This window comes from Dama dama, chromosome 20 (assembly GCF_033118175.1).
Source record: "Dama dama isolate Ldn47 chromosome 20, ASM3311817v1, whole genome shotgun sequence".
Classification (NCBI taxonomy): domain Eukaryota; kingdom Metazoa; phylum Chordata; class Mammalia; order Artiodactyla; family Cervidae; genus Dama; species Dama dama.
In genome coordinates this window covers 30,072,104-30,090,623 of record NC_083700.1, presented here as the reverse complement: position 1 = coordinate 30,090,623, position 18,520 = coordinate 30,072,104, and the positions used below count along the sequence as shown (strand labels likewise).

General features: G+C 50.6%; 1 protein-coding gene across 2 annotated transcripts in view; it reads right to left on the bottom strand.

Annotated features, from left to right (window-relative positions):
- The window catches only part of SYT6 (synaptotagmin 6), a 64,974-nt gene extending 50,654 nt beyond the window's left edge, over positions 1–14,320 (bottom strand). The window contains exons 1-3 of one of the 2 annotated variants that reach the window (XM_061119943.1): positions 14,158–14,320; positions 1,958–2,306; positions 46–601 (exon numbers count right to left, since the gene is read on the bottom strand). In XM_061119943.1, coding sequence (XP_060975926.1) covers positions 46–601; positions 1,958–2,306; positions 14,158–14,320 — 1,068 coding nt within the window. Of the gene's footprint in view, positions 1–45; positions 602–1,957; positions 2,307–14,157 lie in introns of those variants that run through there. The other variant, XM_061119944.1, reaches the window with a different exon arrangement.
- Between the last annotated feature and the right edge of the window lie 4,200 nt (positions 14,321–18,520).

Sequence of the window (18,520 nt, the reverse complement as noted above, 5' to 3'; positions counted from 1 at the left end):
AGAACTATAAACCCTCAAGAGGCCCCTGTGGCCGGCGGTACTCACACTTGTGGCGTACTGGATGTCCTTCCAGATGGAGGTTTCCCGGGACAGGTCGGAGGCCTCAAAGAGGTTGTCCAGGATCACCTCCCCGATCATGTCGTGGCGGGAGAAGCGGTCAAAGTCAAAGACGCTGAGATGCAGCTTGCGGTCGGCCAGCTCCTCGTAGGGCACTGGGAAGTGGAAATTCTCGTCGAAGGTGGGGTTCAGGGTTTTGCGGTGCACCCGGGTCTGCAGCTTGCACTTGCGGTCGGGCAGGAGGTAGATCTTGACGTAAGGGTCGGAGCTGCCGCAAAAGTCCTTGGCTGGGAGGTCGAAGGCCTTCAGGATGCGCACAATCAGGGTCTCGTTCTCGTAGTCGTAGCGCAGGCTGAAGTTGATTTTCCCGCAGCTCTTGGCCTCGGATTTGGCATCGTCTCCATCCACCGACTTCTGCTTATACAGTTCGGGCTTGATGCGGCCAATGCTGGTGGGCTGCTCCGCCGCTGGGGGCAGCTCGTTGCCGTAGTCCACGCTGGAAACGTGCATCTGCCGTGGCAGGTGGCGCTTGAAGGACGTGTGCCTGGAGGAGGGGGGGCGGTGAGGGAGTGAGGTCGGGGGAGGGGAGAGAGGGGTGTAGGCCGACATGGCTCAGGGCCCCGGCTCATCCTACCCCCGGTGAGGCCCCCTTTACTTCTTGCTAATTGACCCCCTTTACCTCTGCTGCACTTTGTACGCATGTCTCAATCCATGTAAAGTAGCTGGAATGGGGCCTGGTACATAACAAGCTTTAGTAAATGTTAGCCATTGTGATCATTATCTTTTCCCCTGCTTTTCTGCTTCTGGCTTTCTAGGTTTCTTTCCTGGTAGAGGTGACTCTGGTTCGCCTATTAAATAAGCTCCCTTATTTAGAAGGACCATCTTTTCCCACTCTCCTTACAGCATTCCTTCATCACCACCACGATCATCACCCCCTTTCCCTCTGCCACTTTCTAGCTACATGACCTGGGACACATTATTTAATCTCTCTGTGCTATAAGATAAGGAAAAATAAAAGTAGCCATTGCATAGGATTGCTGTGGGGGTGAAATGAATACACACAAAGTGCTTAGAACAGAGCCACGTATATATTATTATCTCATGGATTCTTATATTGGCTCCTCACAGCAACCTTATGAGCATCATTAGCCCTATTTTACAGTTGGGAAAACTGAGGCTTAGGAAAATGAGCAATTTGCCTGATGTCAAAAAACAAACTCTGTAAATGTGACCCAGCACTTGCACCATTTCTGGCTTTCAATCCGAAGACCAGGCCTGCTTCCCTTTGGCCGGTCTGCTGGGATCCTGGACCCAGGAATCCATAGGAGCCCCCCAATTTTTAATAAATACAATGCCTTATGTGTGCATGTTCCACATCTTTTAAAAGTTTCTGAATTTAGTGTGTTTGTCATTACATGGTGGTTGTTTTTTTGTCATTTTGTTTGTTCAGATAAAGAATGTCATGTATACAATTATTGTAAGGCAGGGAACTCTGTCAAAGGCTCTTCTCCTTCTCAAAATGTTAGGAATCTCTTGCTTCTGTCTCACATACTGCAGACTCCATCTCAGAGGCAGTACGGACATAGACACATCATTAACTTTTATGCCTCTGCACCTTTGCATATTCTTCTCCCTCTGGACAAGCCAACACCTCCCACCCACACACATCTCAGGGTTGACCACCTGCACAGCACCCCACCTCAAAGGTTCCCCTCTCCTGAAGTCCCTCCTGGTGGCTACCTCCAAGCCGAGCACCCACCATGGAAGACATCATCTGACATATTCTCCAACCAGAATACGCATATGACTATTTCTGGTCTCTGGTCCTCACAGGCTGGAATCTCATTCATGTATGGGTTGAGGAATGTGGAGGTAAGGAAGGGAGGGGTCCACCCCTCACCTGGTGGACGACGCTGGCTCTGTGGTCTGTCGCTGCAGCCGTGTGTGACGCTTGATGTGCTCTTTGACGGACATCTGCACCTCGGCCGGGATATCTGGGGACGTGTGGCTGATCTTCACAGCCGCCTCTAGGAAGCCCAGGGTGTGGGGGTCCTTGAGCTTGTCCGCCATGTTGCCTCTGGAGCTGGGGCTCTGGAGGGCCTCCGGGGAGGGGTTAGCAGAGGAGGGGCTGGAGGCCTCCTTGTTCCTCCAGGGCATCCAGCACAGCTTCCAAAAGAGAAAGAGAAAAACTGCCACCAGGGCCACGCCACACACAATAACTACCACTGCGAGGAGGCTGACAGAGGTGCCTGCCCTCAGCCAGGCAGGGAGGGACAGAGACAGACAGAGGTGGGGAGAAGCCGGGAAGGGTGTTCAAAGAGGGGCCACACACAAGGGACAGAGACGGAAGAAGAGAAAAGAGTGGTCGTGAGAAGGCTGCCCAGGCAGAGGAGGGATGGTTGTAGGGTCAGTGCTCCACATCCAACTTGTGAAATATCTGCAGCCTTATGTTCACCTCAGGCTGAATTCTCCAGCTTCGCCCCTCCCCCCACCGCCAGCTTGGGGAGCACCTGGGCTGCCTCCCCGACTCCCTACTGGCATGTGCCCAGGGAAGGGAAAGTAATTTAAATAGCAGCCTAAGCAAATGTGCAAATTCGTGAAGCGTTCACATTTGGATGCTGCTTGAATTTCTATTAGAACTGTTACTATGGCCAGACTTATAGCAGAGTAGTTTTTTGCAGACAGCTCTCTTCCTCCACAGGTGGTGAGGCAGCCAGGGGCCCCAGGCTGAGATACTTCATTCTCTTCGCTCACCCCAAGCCCGCCAAGCCCACCACAGGAGCTAATAATTAGTGAGTAGGTTGACTTGAAGTGAAGGAGATCAGGCATAATCTCCTTGAGGGTGGGGATTAGGTCTAATGCTTCTCCTGTAGTCCCAGAAGTGTGCACATAGTAGGCTCAACAAATACTTGTATGAAGTTGGAATCTCCCTGGAGAAGGAAATGGCAACCCTTTCCAGTATTCTTGCTTGGAAAAGTCCCATGGACAGAGGAGCCTGAAGAGCAACAGTCCATAGGGTTACACAGAGTTGGACATGACTGAGCCCACACACACCACACCAAGTTGGAATCTGATCCACAGTTTACTTCAGAGGTAAATACAAACAATTCCAGTAGCTGTCCTTTGTGCCCATTCCTGTGGCTATGTGAGAGCTCTGCTGTAACACTGGTATTTTTGAATGTCGTGATTGGTTCAGAGGCGGGCACTCACTGTCCCACCCTCTGCCCCAAGCCAGATGTCCATTACCCCAGGAGAGTTGTGAAGGATGCCTCTCTCTGGGAGAAGTTACTAAGCACGCCCCCCTACCCCCATCCCACCTTTAGGAATGAACCTTTGAGCTCAAGGCCTCTTCTTACTCTGAGACATCAGGAAGCCTTGAACCAATGGGTTTGCACAAAGGTCACTTGTAGACAAGCCAGCAGAGGAGGCTTGTTTGGCTTGCATGTGACTGAAAAATCAAGCAGTTCCATCATCACCATTGTCATCATCACACCAGATTCCTGGCTTCTCTGGAAATGGCCTGAGGACTTGGTAACTGGACCTGTGCTCCCACAGACTGAGAACTGGCAATGCCCTTCGGAAGGCTGTGTGCTCACCCGCTCCTGTCCCTGTTACTTGCCTGCCACTGCAGGCCTATAACTTGCAGCCTCTGAATTATCCTGTCCCAAGCCTTAAGAATCTTGAGATTTAAGGTGAGGAATGACCCTGCAAGTACTGAGGTCAGGCTGTGCTTTCGCAGGTGGGAGCAGTGTTCCAGACGAGGGACTTGCCTGTGGTCAGAGAACAGAGCCTAGACCAGGGTCCAGATGTCCACTGCCTGCCCAGCCTGGGGCTCATTCCACTGTCCCAGACTGTTTGTCCTGGATTAAACTGTAGGTTACTACAACCCTGTGTTATTTTTTATTTGTCTGACTCAGGGCTCAGCATAGAAATTGATACATGGGAATGAATGAATGAATCAGCCGATCAATGTCAAATAAAACAGCTGTCATTATCGCTCAACCAATATTTACTGAGCACTTGCCATGTTCCTGGTACTAAACTAGGTTGGAAGATGCTTGGTCCCTCTTGGGGAATCAAGAGAACTCTCACAGCACAGGCCGCAGGGAGAGCTCTCCTCTTTCCAGAGGGACCTGAGGAAGAGGCCACAACATCAGTCATCCTCTCTGGGGAGCTAGCACTGCCTCCCGACTCCCTGGCTGTGTAGGGTATTGGCCTTGATCAGCTACCACCTTTAGGACTAAGGAATAGGAACATTGGACCCTCATGCCTTTTGCCACCTTCTCCAGCCCCTAGGCCCCTGCACAGAGACCTGGGAGCCTTTCCTCAGCATAGGAATTGAGGTTAGTCCACTAGAGACTGCTAGGGACCAGACAAACTGATTCTAAGTTAACTTCTAGACTACAGGTCTCCAATTACGGTGTGCATGCGTCCTGGGAGCGTTAGAGAAAAAAATATCAGATTTCTTGAATATTTATTCATTATCTGAAAAATAAAAAAATCGGAATTGTAATATACAAACTGATAGTAATGAATTTTGTTATTGAATTTAGTCAAGTTATGAACATTGCAATGTCCAAGGCACAAAGTGCTTCTTATGTATTCACTCATTTAAGACTCTCCAGTGAAATACGTGAAGATTATTACCCTCATTCTGCAGATGAGGAAACTAAGGCACAGAAGGTTAAATAGATTGCCCAGGGTCACACAACTGCTAAGTGTTTGGAGAGTCACCTTTACAATACCCCTTTTGTACGTGTGTATAGAATACGGCAGCAAATAAACACATATTGGAAGTATTAAATAAAAACAAATTTTGCTGTTATGATTTCATGATCTAAATAGTTTGGAGACTGTTTCCTTAAGCCCTGATACCCTTGGGGTTCACAAGAATGCTACCACAGATATAGCTAAGTATATACCACATATATGTATATATATGTATGTATATATATTTAAAAGTATCTGGCCATCTCTGAGCCCTCCACATCTGTTCTTTGTTACAGTGGTTCCGAGTGCATTCTCTGCAATATGAGTCACCTTAAAACAAAAGGTATTTCTAGGGTTTTGCTTTCCTTTGATCATACATCTTTCTTGCTCTGGTAATAATTAGAATTTTAATGAGAAAGGGGGAGAAATAGGGGGAATCCAGAGAGCAGAGCATGCATTTAAATGTTCAGTCTGACAAAAAAAAAAAAAAAAACAACTGAATTCATAAATGAAAAGAGAGGTGGAGGAATCAATTTTTCCTCGGCATGGTTGCTATTTGGAATGTGTCTCCACATGACCCCTGGCTATTGTTCCCTCAGCACTGTGAGATTATTGGGAATTGGCACCCGGTGCTCAATACTGGTTATGTAAGGCCAGGAGGCCCTTCCTCTGCCTGCAGACTCTTCTTCCAGGATACCTCACAGGCGGGCCATGCAAAGAGAATTAGGTCCCGATGCAGAGTGGGTTCACACCACAGGGGAACAAGGTGGTGGGCAAGGCTGGTAAGACCAGAATTAGGCCACGGTGGGTATGATTGCAGCGGATTTAGCTCCTTTAAAATCACTGCATGTGGCCTGGAATTCAGCCTGCCCGCAGAGCCTGGCTGAAAATGTGTCACAAAGGGCTGTCCAAAGGCCCAGGTGACCTAAGACACTTGCCTTCCAACCCCGGGCCTGCCGGGACCAACCCACCAGGATGAATTGCCTTTAGTAAACTGCAAGTGCATACACAGCCTTCAAAGCCTTTTCCCCACTCAAGTCTTGTTTGAACCTCAACCCTGTGAGGCAGATAGCATTTTGATGGGCAGTTTAGCCACCTTTTGAGTTCTGACCCAGTGCTCTTCATATTATACCATACACTAGCTTCATGGTAAGAGAGAGGAAGGACACAGTGGGGGAAGGAGAGGGTAGGGCAGAGACCACCACAGCATTGTAAAGCAATTATCCTCCAATAAAAGAAAGAGAGGTAAGCCTCTGGTAAGGGAGAAAGTCCTACACATTGAAAAAGAGGACAAACTTCCTGAGTGTTTGTATTCGTATTCTTTCTTCCTCTCCTTTTCCTTCTTTATTTCCCCTTCAGCCTGGAGAGAAAGAAGCATTGTCCTGGAGTCAGACTGGGCTCATTCAATGTCCATCTCTACTGGTTATCAACTGTGACTCTTAATCTCTCTCAGCCTCTGTTTCATCATCTGTAAAATGGGTAGAGTAATAGTATCTACCTCATAGGGTCATTGTGAGATTTAAATGAGATCAAGTGTATCAAAAGTGCAAAGGACAGTGCCTAGAATGTAGTAAGCCATATAATAAATATTTGCTATTTTTATTAGAATTATCTAGTTCTGCCCAGTCTGATTTTGAACATCTTTTAATTTTAAAATTTGTTTAGTGGGCAGAACACATGCAAACCATGAATACTAATAAGAGAGATCGCTTTAACTTTATCATTACAAACTAGGAACAATTTTACCAGTAGAAATAATATAATTATTCTATTATATAATATATATATTAATATAATACAATTATTCTATTATGTCTATATATATTATAATATATATTATAATACATATATATTATAGCTAGATCTCCCTGTATCTCAAGATGTGGTAATACATACTATGTGAAAGATCTCACATCCTCAAGTTTTTCTGTCAATACTCATTGTTCAGTTGTTTTGCCATTACTGTCACCAACCAGCTGGTGAACAGAAGCAAGCTCCAAAGGAATAAGAAGAAATTCAAGGAAGAAAAATGTACAATTCAGAACATACTATGCTTTTGCAAAGTTTGCTTGAAAACTGGGGGAAAGAAGTCCGTTACTCAGTATTAGGTATCAGAGGAGACCAGTATTTTATGGGCACCTGGTTTGGGGAACCATATTGACCATATTACCCAGCAGCCTCTGGGAGAGCAGATAGTGATGGGACTTGGCTTCGGAAACACACCCAGTGATCTGGTGCTATGCAGGGCAGGTGGGTTCTAGCCTGGACTGGGGAAGTGCTCAGAGACACGAGGCAGACATCTGCACTGAGCACCAGCGTCAGAATGACCACAGAGCACGCCCATCAACTGTGTGACCTTGAACAAGTTACTTAACTTCTCCAAACATTGGTCTCCTCTTTTACTTCAAAGAATCACTGTAAATATTAGATAAAGTAAGGCTTTGAGCACAATACTGGATACATGGTGTGTGTGTGCTTAGGTGCTCAGTCGTGTCCGACTATTTGTGATCCTTTGGACTGTAGCCCAGCAGGCTCCTCTGTCCACAGGATTCTCCAGGCAAGAATACTGGAGTAGGTTGCATTTCCTCCTCCAGGGGATCTTCCCAACCCAGGGATTGAACCACGCCTCCTGTGTCTCCTGCATTACCAGGTGGAGTCTCTGCCCATGGAGCCATCGGGGAAACCCAACATGTGGTGAAAGTTCCCAAAGGTAAGTTGCTGTTATTTCTTCCTGGTGTTTGCTTTTGTGGTGGATAATAGTTTACTGGGTGGACCCAAAGCTTGGCCATTGAGGCAGGGGAGGGAGACATGGGACCAGGGGGCAAACCTGAGACAGACCTCAAGACCCTTCTTTCCTGGTGATGATGATCAGGCCCGTTCTTTCCTGATGATTCCCTGAGGGCCATCAGGGCAGGACCTGCTTGTCACCTTAAGTGAGACTGTCTGACAGGGGGGAATGGCTCATGGCCTCCCTCTCTCTCTGGAAAATGGTAAGCTATTAATTAGCAACCCAGGCCTTTCTTATCTCCCCACTGACACTTCTTTCTCCAGAGACAGAGCCCTGATACTCCAGGGCTCCCTCCTCTTCTCTCCACCCATAGTGTTAGGATTTATCAGCCTTTCTCATCGCTTGCTATTGTTCCCATTTTTCTAATGGGCTTCAGTGTCAGGAAGATCCGTTTTGTAATAGTAACAGACATTCTTGCTAACAGACTGTAATTGAAAAGATAAACTGGAGAGAGGAAGTGAAAAGAAAGGACCATTTCCTCTGCTCCCCTCAAAGCTGGAGAAGGCTGGCTTCAGGGTCTGGGTTTGCTGATGGACCCTCAGAAATGGGCAATGTCAGTCTCTGCAGAGCGAAAGTTGCCTCAGTGAAAGAGGTCCCAGGCAGACACAGCTGGAGGCACAGACCCGCATAACTCAGGGAGCAGCCAGCAAGAAACTCAGAGGCCCCAAACCCTGGAAGGTGCAGTGTCTAATCTAGGAAGGGAAAAGACTCTGGTCAGAACCATTAATAGGAACACTAGTAATGAAAGTGTTAGTTGCTCAGACGCGTCTGACTCTTTGTGACCCCATGGACTACTGTAGCCCACTAGGCTCCTCTGTCCATGGGATTGTCTAGGCAAGAATTCTGGAGTGGGTTGCCATGCTCTTCTCCAGCGGATCTTCCTGACCCAGGGTCAAACCCATGTCTCTTACATTTCCTGCTTTGTGGGCAGATTCTTTACTGTCTGAGCCACCAAGGAAGCCCTAGTAACAGTATTTGATATTTATTTCTATATAGTAAGTGCTGTGCCCCTTACAAGATCTCTTAATCTTTACATCCTCCCTAAGAAATTAGTATTCACCTCTCAAAGAAGGGCTTCCCTGGTGGCTCAGAGGGTGAAGCGTCTGCCTGCAATGTGGGAGACGCGGGTTCAATCCCTAGGTCGGGAAGATCCCCTGGAGAAGGAAATGGCAACCCACTCCAGTATTCTTGCCTGGAGAATCCCATGGACAGAGGAGCCTGGCAGGCTACAGTCCACAGGGTCGCAAAGAGTCGGACACAACTGAGTGACTTCACTTTCACTTTCTCAAAGATAAAGTAACTAAGTGCAGAGAGGTTAAGGTAGTAACTTGTAAAGAGTGCACTTCAGTTAAGCGGAAGAGTTGGGATTTGAACTGGGGACTTTCTGATGTCGAAGCCCAGGGTCTTGAGCAGTTCCCTAAGGGATCTGGAGGTGGAGCTGAAGTATTCCAGAGGCAAAGTTTGGGCAGAGAAGCTGGGGAGGCATTTCTTCACTATAATTAGGAGAGGGTGGGGAGCATCATTCAGGTTTTTGGCCTGACCCTCTGAACCTGGGCAGAATTCTGGGGGCCAGCCTCCTCATCCCCTATCTCTTTCTCCTTCCCTGGAAGATGCAGAAACTATAGCTATCAGGCAAATAATCAATGGCACCTGGAAAAGTCCCACCAGGAAAGGTACCTGAGAAATCCCTGAGAGAGAGAGAGAGAGTGTGTGGGAGGGGGGCGGGGGGCGGGGTTGGGGCGGGGGCAATGAAGGCTATTTCGTTCTGAGGCTCACAGACATCTTCCATTAATAATAAGCTCTGCTTGTAAATTTATTAGGAGAACCTGGTGTAATTAAAATTCAGGGTTGGGGGAGGGGAAGCAGGAAGCCTTTGCTTCCTTTCCTTGTTTCAAAGATCCAGGCTGAACTACCGATGGGGATAATTAGTGGAGTACAAACAGAGAAGGAATTAACGCTCTTGGAAAAGCTGTGATGAGGAGAGACAATGCTGGACTAATTATGGCCGCACCAAGCTTTATGACTGGGTGCCTGTTTCCACCATCATTAGAGGATTCAGGGATAAATCAGAGACTAATATGAAGTGTCATAGCTAACAGAGCATTGGCATTAATTTAGGGATTATTTTAGTATTATTATTTTGGTGGATGGTAACTGTACCTTTCTGCCTGGTGGTCAGGACATGTGGCCCCTATGAATGGAGCAGTCAAGGCTGGGATGATGGGGAGAGGGGCAGACAGAAAGTTGGATTCTTTTTCCTCTACCTCCATCTCTCTGTTTATACCTGCAACCGGTGAGAAAAGAGGTCTGCCTGGTCCTCATGGAGCAAGAAAAACAGTTCAGCCCCCGCATAGAGAGAAGGGAGGGATAAAGTAGTGTCATATACCTGGAGAATCCAGGGCTGGATGTACTGCTCACTTCCACTTTTCAGTCCCTCTGCTTTCAATTCCTGAGTTGGCTGTGTCCTTCTGTATTTATTTTTTAACTTTTTTACCCCCTTTTTTCTCCACCTTCTGTTTTTAGGCGTGTTTTCCTAAGTTGGACTAGTAGGGGTGCCACTTAGCTGGGTCAGGACTTTTCTGTTACCCTATGTTCCCCCTACCCCCCACCCCACTCCAGACAGTTCTGTGGGAAAGTGAAAGTGTTAATCACTCAGTTGTGTTCGACTCTTTGCAACCCCATGGACTGTAGCCCACCAGGCTCCACTGTCCTTGGAATTCTCCAGGCAAGAATACTGGAGTGGGTTGCCATTTCCCTCTCCAGGGGATCTTCCTGACCCAGGGGCTGAACCTGTGTTTCCTGCATTGCTGGCAGATTCTTTACCATAAAGAGTCACCAGGGAAGCCCTACACAGACCTAAAAAAAACCTGGCCTAATCCACATGCTTCAATCCTAGTCCTCATTATTTTCAGTCATACATCACACCCCAACTCTGCGGACAGGGGGGACACAGTCATGCTAGAACAGTTAGAAAAGAACACATCTTTTGTGCAGAGCTTGGGAGGATGGAATATTCTGTATCTACCATCCCCACTCTTGACGTTTCCACACAGAGAGAGGGTAACTTCTAGAACTGTAAATCCAAAGGCTCTACAACTCCTACATCCTCAATCCTGGTTCTAGAATCTTAAAGCCCAAGACACACCATAGTCTGAATATCATCACCATGGGTTCTAAAGGATTCTGTATTGCACTTTTCCCCAGAGAGGGCAAAATCTGCAGAGCTCCTTCCTTCCATCAAGGAGTGAGGGACTGACTCAGTTACAGAAACAGAATTTTTTTGTGTGTTTGGATGAAATGCTATGCATTTAATTTGGCATCACAAGCAGGAGAAATATTATCTGTGCTGCAAAAGGCCAACTTCAAAGCCAGGTGGCTGAATCACAGAACATCTCCAGAATCATTAGAAAAGTGAACAAACATCACATACATCTCATGGCCATAAGTACACCAGAGAAAATCATTCCTGCATGCCAGATCTGGGAGGGGCAGGGCCGCTCAGGCTCTCTCAACAGATTCTTGCATTTTCTGGAGCAACTCTGTACTTCTTACTACCTTGAGAATGCTATCAGAACCCAAGCTACCCACACCTAACACTCTGCAACTTGGCTTATGAAAAAAAGTTTATTCACCTCCATAAGGCAAAGGACACAAAGAAAGGTGAAGAACTGCCTGCTAGTATCCCTGGGGTGGGGGTGGGAGGTGAGGGTAGGTGGATAGTAAAAAGGAAAGCAGACCCTTTCTTTAGAGTTTTTAAAGAAAAGATGGGACTTGCTTTCAGCACAGACAGCTGTGTACAGATGTTTCCAATTCAGGGTCTGATTGAGATTTCTTGTGCAATTGATATCACAGACCTTGGCATATAAGAGGGTCCCTGAAAATGATAGTAGAGTCTGAATCTCAGTTGTTGAATCTCAGGGTATTACTTGAAATCCCATGAGCTAGAGACTTACAGGAGTAGAAAGGCAGAGGAAAATATTCAGTGGCAAAGGGATCTGGGAATACTTGCATTTTTCATGAAACTGCAAATAAAAAGGTGCAGCATTTCTCTGAATGGAGAATCTGGACCCAGACAGTTGTTCTGGAATGCAGTTGTTCTGGGATGCCTGGGAGGTGGGATACCTCGGGGCCTAATCCCAAATTCCACAGCATCACCCCAGACTCCATGCACACCTAAGCCTCCAAGATCCCAAAGCCACACTTAACCATTTTTCTTTTTCCTGTTCTGATCAAGGGTCTTCTTCTGCCTCTCCCATCCCTTTCAGACCCCTCCCCCCACAGCTTGGCCCCAGGGCTTGTGACTCAGCAGCTAAAGTTAAAGTTCCCCAGGGCTGACAACTCAACCTTGCTTTCTGAAGCAGCCTGCAGGGAAGGCATACTGATTCATCTGGGCCTGCTGGCTCTTACTCCTCAGCCTTCCCTCATACCCAGCCTGGCCATCCAGGTACCTGTCATTGCAGACTATGGCGTGTCCCTCTGGAGTCAGCCTCCCTGTATCTCCCTGTATGATGTGTACACATGTATGCCAGCTGCCCCTCACCCTTAGCATTTCTGCTCTAAACAGACAGGAAGAACAGTCTCCATCCCAGGCAGAACTCGACAGGTGTATTCTCACCTTGAATTAGCCCCTTTAGGGTCTGAGGGGGTCAGAGCAAGCATTAAGAGACCCACTGGAGAAGGATCATTGGAGCAAAGAAGGGAAGGGAGCTGGGGAGGCAGCAGGAAGAGACTCCCTGATTTGGGGAAAATTGTGTGTCTGACGGGCATACAGAGTTGGGTAGTGCAGGAGGTGATGGCACCTGAGAACCAAAATCTGATAATACTTACTGGGCCTAATTTGTTCAGAGATTCTTCAGGAAGAATCAACCTCCATCATCGTACCACCCTCTAAAAGTTCTTCTGCATATCTAACCTCAGTCCTTTCTGCTGCAGTAATCAACTCATTGATTAAACACGGCCAGGACCAGAGTTGGGGGGAGCAGAGCCCCCTGACAACCCACACAGAGCCGAAGTGGGTTCCACCCGCCCCACGGTTGGACACAGCCCCCTCACGCACACAAGCCTCCCCCGGGCCCATTACCCTCCTCCCTCTCCCCTATTCCCCAGCGGCCCTGTTCCTAACCTAGGACCTAGCTACATCTCCGACCTTTAACCTCAAGTGAAAACAGGGCCCTGGAACCTACGGCCTCTGGAGAGCTTACCCCACCTGTATCTCCTCCCAGAGCCGCGGCTCCAGTCCCCGCTTCTGGTCCCAGGAGAAGCGCGTGGAGATGAAATTCCCGCCTCTTGGGGCCCCCTCCTCGCTCTCCCGCGCGGATGATGCGCCGCCGCCGGGCGACCCCAGCGTAACTCTAGGCCCAGCGCCACGGGGGTCAGGGTTGGGGTACAAGGAGGGATGGAGTCTGTGGAGCCAAAGGAACCCCGGAGCCCGGGTCCCTGCAGGACCTCCCTACCCCCACTCCACAACCTCTCTCGAGGCTTCACACTGCCCCCAGCCTCTCCCCGTCGCCCGTTACTCCCTCCCGCCCAGGACCCTCCAGACATCGGGATCCGGACAAAGAAGCCCGGCTGCCGGGGGCAAGCGCGGCCGCGCGGCGAGGGTGAGGCAGGTAAATACCCGCCGGGGCCGGCCGCCACGCCGCCCACCCTCCCGCGGTTCCCGCCGCCAGGGCGCGACACGCCATTCCCGCTGTCGCGACTCCCAAGGAGACGCCGCAGTTGCGCGCCAGGCCCGGGCCCCGCGGGGCTCGCGCTCCGGACTCACCGGCTCCGGCGAGCTCGACCCGGCTCGGGCTCCCTCCTGGGCTCGGCAGCCGCCTGGGACTGCGTCCGGCGCAGGGTCCGCGCCGTTCGGGCAGGAGGCGCCCGCTTGGCGAAGTCGGCAAGAGACACCGGCTCCTTCGCTCATCGGCCCCGAGTCCGAGTGAGTCAGAGAGAGACCGAGGGAGCGAGTTATAGGGATGGGGAGTGGGGGGTGCGGCGGAGAGGATGCCGAGACACCCTCCCCCACCCCGCCCCCCGCCCCCCGGCGGAGACGCAGAAAGCGACTCGCAGCCGGAGACACCGGACACAAAGACCTCGTGCCGGGCGCAGACCCAAGTTTCTCCCTGAGAGACCCAGGGAGCTGGGGCCGCGTTCCCCGAGAGATCAGACCAACTGACGGGACAGACCGACAGACGCACCCAGGGACCTCGACACCCTCCGAAGAGACGAGTTACTTCCTCAGCCAGGATGTCCCTGGTCTCCCGCTTGCTCCACGGACCCCCTCCCCTGGAAGATCGCCCGCGGGGCGAGCAGAGAGAGCAAGAGGGAAACTGAGGCCCCTCGGGGAGCCGCATCCTGGGAGCCCGGCTTTCCGCGGGGTCCCCGCAGAGTCACTCAGGCTGGAGCAGGGGTATTCTCTCCCTCCCGGGTCCCTTTCGCGTCTCTATGCTTGTCCTGCGAGCGATGGCCAGTGCACTAGCCGGGGCTGGATCCGAATCCAGGATCCTGAGCTAGAGTTCTCCACCTAGGCTCCGGGGTTCCCGAGGCTGGGGCTTTGGGGAGCAGGGACAGCCAGGGCGAGACTCCAGAAAGGGAAGGGCCCTCTGCTTTCCTGTTACCTGAGTCGGCAGCGCTCGGACTCCGCTCTGGGGGCTCTAGCTCGAAGCTTCGACAAGTCTCCACGTCCAGCCCGAGAGGGGGCGGCCGGGCCCGGCACAGAGAGGCCAGGACCGCGAGCGCCGCCTGGCACCGAGGCTCCCCGGTCCCCCGCACCCCACTCATGCCCCGGACACCGCAGCCCTCCAAGCAGCCGCCGGAACCCGCGCCGCGGCCGGACTGGGGCGGGGCAAGGCGGCCCCAAGAAGACCCTCCCCGCAGCGGCCCCCTCCGGCTCCGTTCGGCTTTTAATCACTTCCCCGCAGGGTCTCCGCCCCTCACGTGGCATCCCGCGGCAGCTGGCAAGTCTGGCGCCTCAGGGCCGCCCCCTCTACACTCAGCGACCGGTCTAAGGCCGGGCGGTTCAAGACGGAGGGACCGAGTTGTCCCGCATCCTGGAGGGTTCAAGACCTGGGAAAGAGCCTGGGATCCAGCTCCCCATTCACGGCCTGGTGTGACCTTGGGCCTCCCTGAACCTCAATTTTTCCTCTCTGTGAAAGGGGTACAAATGAAAACGAGTGCTTCACGGGCTGCGGGGAGATGTAAAGACAGTGGTTGTGAAAACACTGGGTAAATTGCCACATGCCACACAAGTGGCAACGAAATGGAGAAACCTGTTCTAGAAAGATGGATGACCCTGCTAGGAGCGGGAGGACCTTGGCCAAGGTTCCCAATCGGGGGAGTTAGTCAGACTCGCCCCCTGTCCCAGCTTCGAAGGCAGAAGACCCCAAGACTGTGGGGCGATGCGAACTGCAAAAAGACTTTCTGAGCCCCGCATTCCTGCTGTCCTCGGTACCCGCACGTTACTATGGCGACGGGAGGCAGCGGCCGTCTCTCTCCATGGCAACCGGAGGGGAAAGTTTCTGGCGAATAAGAACGGGGGGCATTTCACGAGGGCCCTCCGTTCCCGCCAGACCCATCTCCCCGCTTCGGTGCAAGACTACCGATGTTACGCTTGCTATCAAGCATAACAAGGGCCAAAAAGACCGAAAATTAAACGTAAGGATTGAGGCTAGACTGGGCAGAACTCCCCTCTCGGAACTGTGGCGTAAGGTCCAGAAGCAGGTTGACTGAGGGGCTCTTAGGTGCCCCTTTCAACCTGGAGGTCTGTGAACAGCCGCCAGGCCCCTGTGTCACAAAAATCTTGCATTCTCGGCTGGTGGGCCTCTTCCTCTGTGGGGTTCACCCGAAACTCCAGGTTCAAGTCCCTTTGCCTTCCCGGAGCTGAGAAGGAAACTTTAGCTGCAGTCTCTGGAAGCCAGGGGGCTGGTGTGTGTCCGGGTGGCGGGTGGAGGAGGAGGGTCTTTCCTCCTAATTAACACGCTAATTGGAAGTGGCTCCGGCGGTGACTCATTTTCCGGAGAGAGGAGATTCGGAGCCCCAGCTCCTGGCGGTCTCCCTCGTGCGCCATCTGCGCTAGCCGGCCCGTGACAGCCCTGGGCAGCTGGTGCCCCGGGTACGGAGGGTCAGGACGGTGCCTAAGAGGACCCTGGCAAACCGCCTGCGCTTCCTAGCTCTGTCCATGGTGCTGAAGGCTCAGTTGATGCAACTAGTGGCATGGACACCCCATTAGGAGAGGGAGGTAGGCCGGACAATTACGGCGGGTTGGAAACTTCTACTCTGACTTCAGGAGCTTGCGATAGGGGAGGACTTGGCACTCAGGCGGGAGTGACTGAGAAGGCATGATCCCGGCCACACAATGCAATCCAGGCCACCTTCCCGTGAGAGGTGCTCAGTTGCAGTGCCAAGAACGAATGCGGCTGTCGAGTCCCCATTCTCCTCCCAGAGCTTTAAGAACCCACCTGAGGAGCCCAGCGGTCCCATCAGTTTTTCCTCTACCACCTGGAGAGACTGGAGCTCAGAGGCCAGTCACACACCTGTCACACACTCATTAGCAATTTCTGAGGGGGTAGGTTTGTGTTTATATAAAATAACAAATGGAGACTAACCGCTCTTTGCCCCTGTTTATGGCAGCTCTGGTACTCAGCAGCGAGTTCTCCCTCCCCTTCTCCAGTTCCTGGGGAAATTTGCAGAACAAAGCGCCTTGTTTTGCCTTTGCAGAGAATGAAAAAAAAAACACTGGCCCGTTCCAAGGGCCCAGGCCTGTGATGCAGGGAAATCAATATTTTGCTTTACAGCGAGTGGGGGAATTTGCATCTAAACTGAAGGCAAAGGAGCCTGTTCAGAGCAGAGCAGGTGGCAGGAACCGAAAATTAACAGATAATTTCTCATTGTTCCCGGATTCTGCCTCCACACTCGGCAGGCAGCTCTGCAGCGTCTCTGGCGCCCCGGCAGCAGCTCCGGACCTGGCATTTCTCAACCACGCTGGGAGAAAAAGGTTCGCTCTGACAGGGCTGCGGGCAGGGGTCTCAGGCTCCCCGTTCAGTCAATAACTATTGAATTTGGACTGTGTAAGTGATCATGTGTGTGTATGAGAGTGATGAGAGAGACAGAGATTAAGAGAGAGACACATGGAGAGGCAGAGGATGAAAGGGATATGTACTGAGACAAATATAAGAGAGACAGAGAGACACAGAACTGGCAAGTATATAAAGGGACCCATAAAGAAACACTGATTCAGAAAGAGAGATAAAAGAGAAAAGTAGTTATTTAATAATTCTTACATTAAGAGAAAAGCTCTGCCCTAGTTGTCATCTTCCTGCCCTCTCCCTCACAGTTAATTGCTGATACATTTGGTCACATAACCAGCCACAAAGCAGAAAGAAAAAATCCTCATGTAAAGATGGAACTCTTTCCTCTTTAGAAACCCTTTCTACTGCAAGCCCACTCCCAAAACACATCTAGGTTTCTTTCCATATGAAAAGACTAAATTCAGACTCCATGGTCCTATTCAGACCCAGGTAGGGAAGGAGAGAAAGCAGTGAAATTGTTATCCCTCAACTCTTATCTCTCAGAAGAAGATTATTCTTTGTCCTCTTTTTGGCTTGCAGGATCTTCTTTCCCTGACCAGGGATCCAACCCACACCCCCTGCAGTGGAAGTTCAGAGTCTTAACCACTGGACTGCCAGGGAAGTCCCAGGAAGACATTCTAAGTTTTTGGGTTCAAGATGGGAAAGTGAAGGAGGCACAGAGCCAGCAAGACAGAAGCAAACAAAGGTACAGAGTTGCACCCCCCCCACCCCAGGGGGCTGGGTCCCAGAGCTGGTGCACCAAACCAGTCCTGGGACAGTCACGCTCCCGTAAGAGCCTTGGTTTCTTTATAGACAAGATGACTAAGTGGGATGAGAAGCTTTTTGAGCCTTCTTCCAGCAACCACACTCTAGGATTTTACAGGAGAGGAAAGGAGAAAGCTGAGCAGGGAAAAGGAGGGAGTGAGGTTTTTCTGGCTCTGAAGAAGAGGGTGAGTTTAAAATGTCCAGACTCACTTTGGGCTTCTCCTCCCTCATTACTCTCACTTCTGTACAGTCATGGCTGGAGCATAGTAAGCTGGATTCCCCACCCCACTCCCCAGGCCAGACTGCTCAGAAGAAGGAGAAGGAGGTGGAGGTGAGGCAAGAGGCAAAGTGAGAGGAGGTTTGAGGCAAAAGCCAGCAGCCTCCCACTCCTATGCTCTCCTCTGATCAGAAATAACTGAAGTACACTTCCCCTGCCCCCCACCCCAAGTCTCTTAGGCAGTGGCCTGATTGCCCTTGGAAACTTCCCACCCTGCTCTGAGCTGCAATGTCCTGTTGAGTTATGCTACAAATAAAATAAACTAAAACAAAATAATAATTTCTAAAAAAATTAAACCTCAGTAGGAAATTGCTAATGCTGTAGGCGGGAAGAATGAGCTCCTTTGACATGAGCCGATGTGTCATATTGTCTTTCCATCTCAATGCAATTTCTAAATAGGGAACCCTTTCCCCATTCCCTCCTCCCCTCCATACCCCCAGCAGAGATGTAAAGGGAGCAGTCTGACATTCATAGATACAGAGAAATAGACACAAGCAGACCCACCACTCTGCCAAGCAGATTGGAGCCAAGAGGACTCTGACCCAACCTTGAGGACCATTGATTTCCCCTCCCTCCACCTCTCCCATCTCCTGCTTACTGAAGCATCTGGCCACTTTTGTGAAGGTTTTCAATTTTCTCTAAGAAAACAGGCATCAGCTCAACCTGTTCTGCTGGCGAAGAATTAAGTTGATGTCCTGAATTGAGGAGTGGGAGTAACTTTATACCATTATTTGGAACACACTCTTCCATGGAATCCCAATGGGGTTTCTGCCAAAACAGCTTTATCAGTATTTCCAGCAGATGTCACCCTGTACCCCTCACCCCCACACCAACATAGCAACTCTAGGCAAAGCTCCGTGACTTCTGCAAACC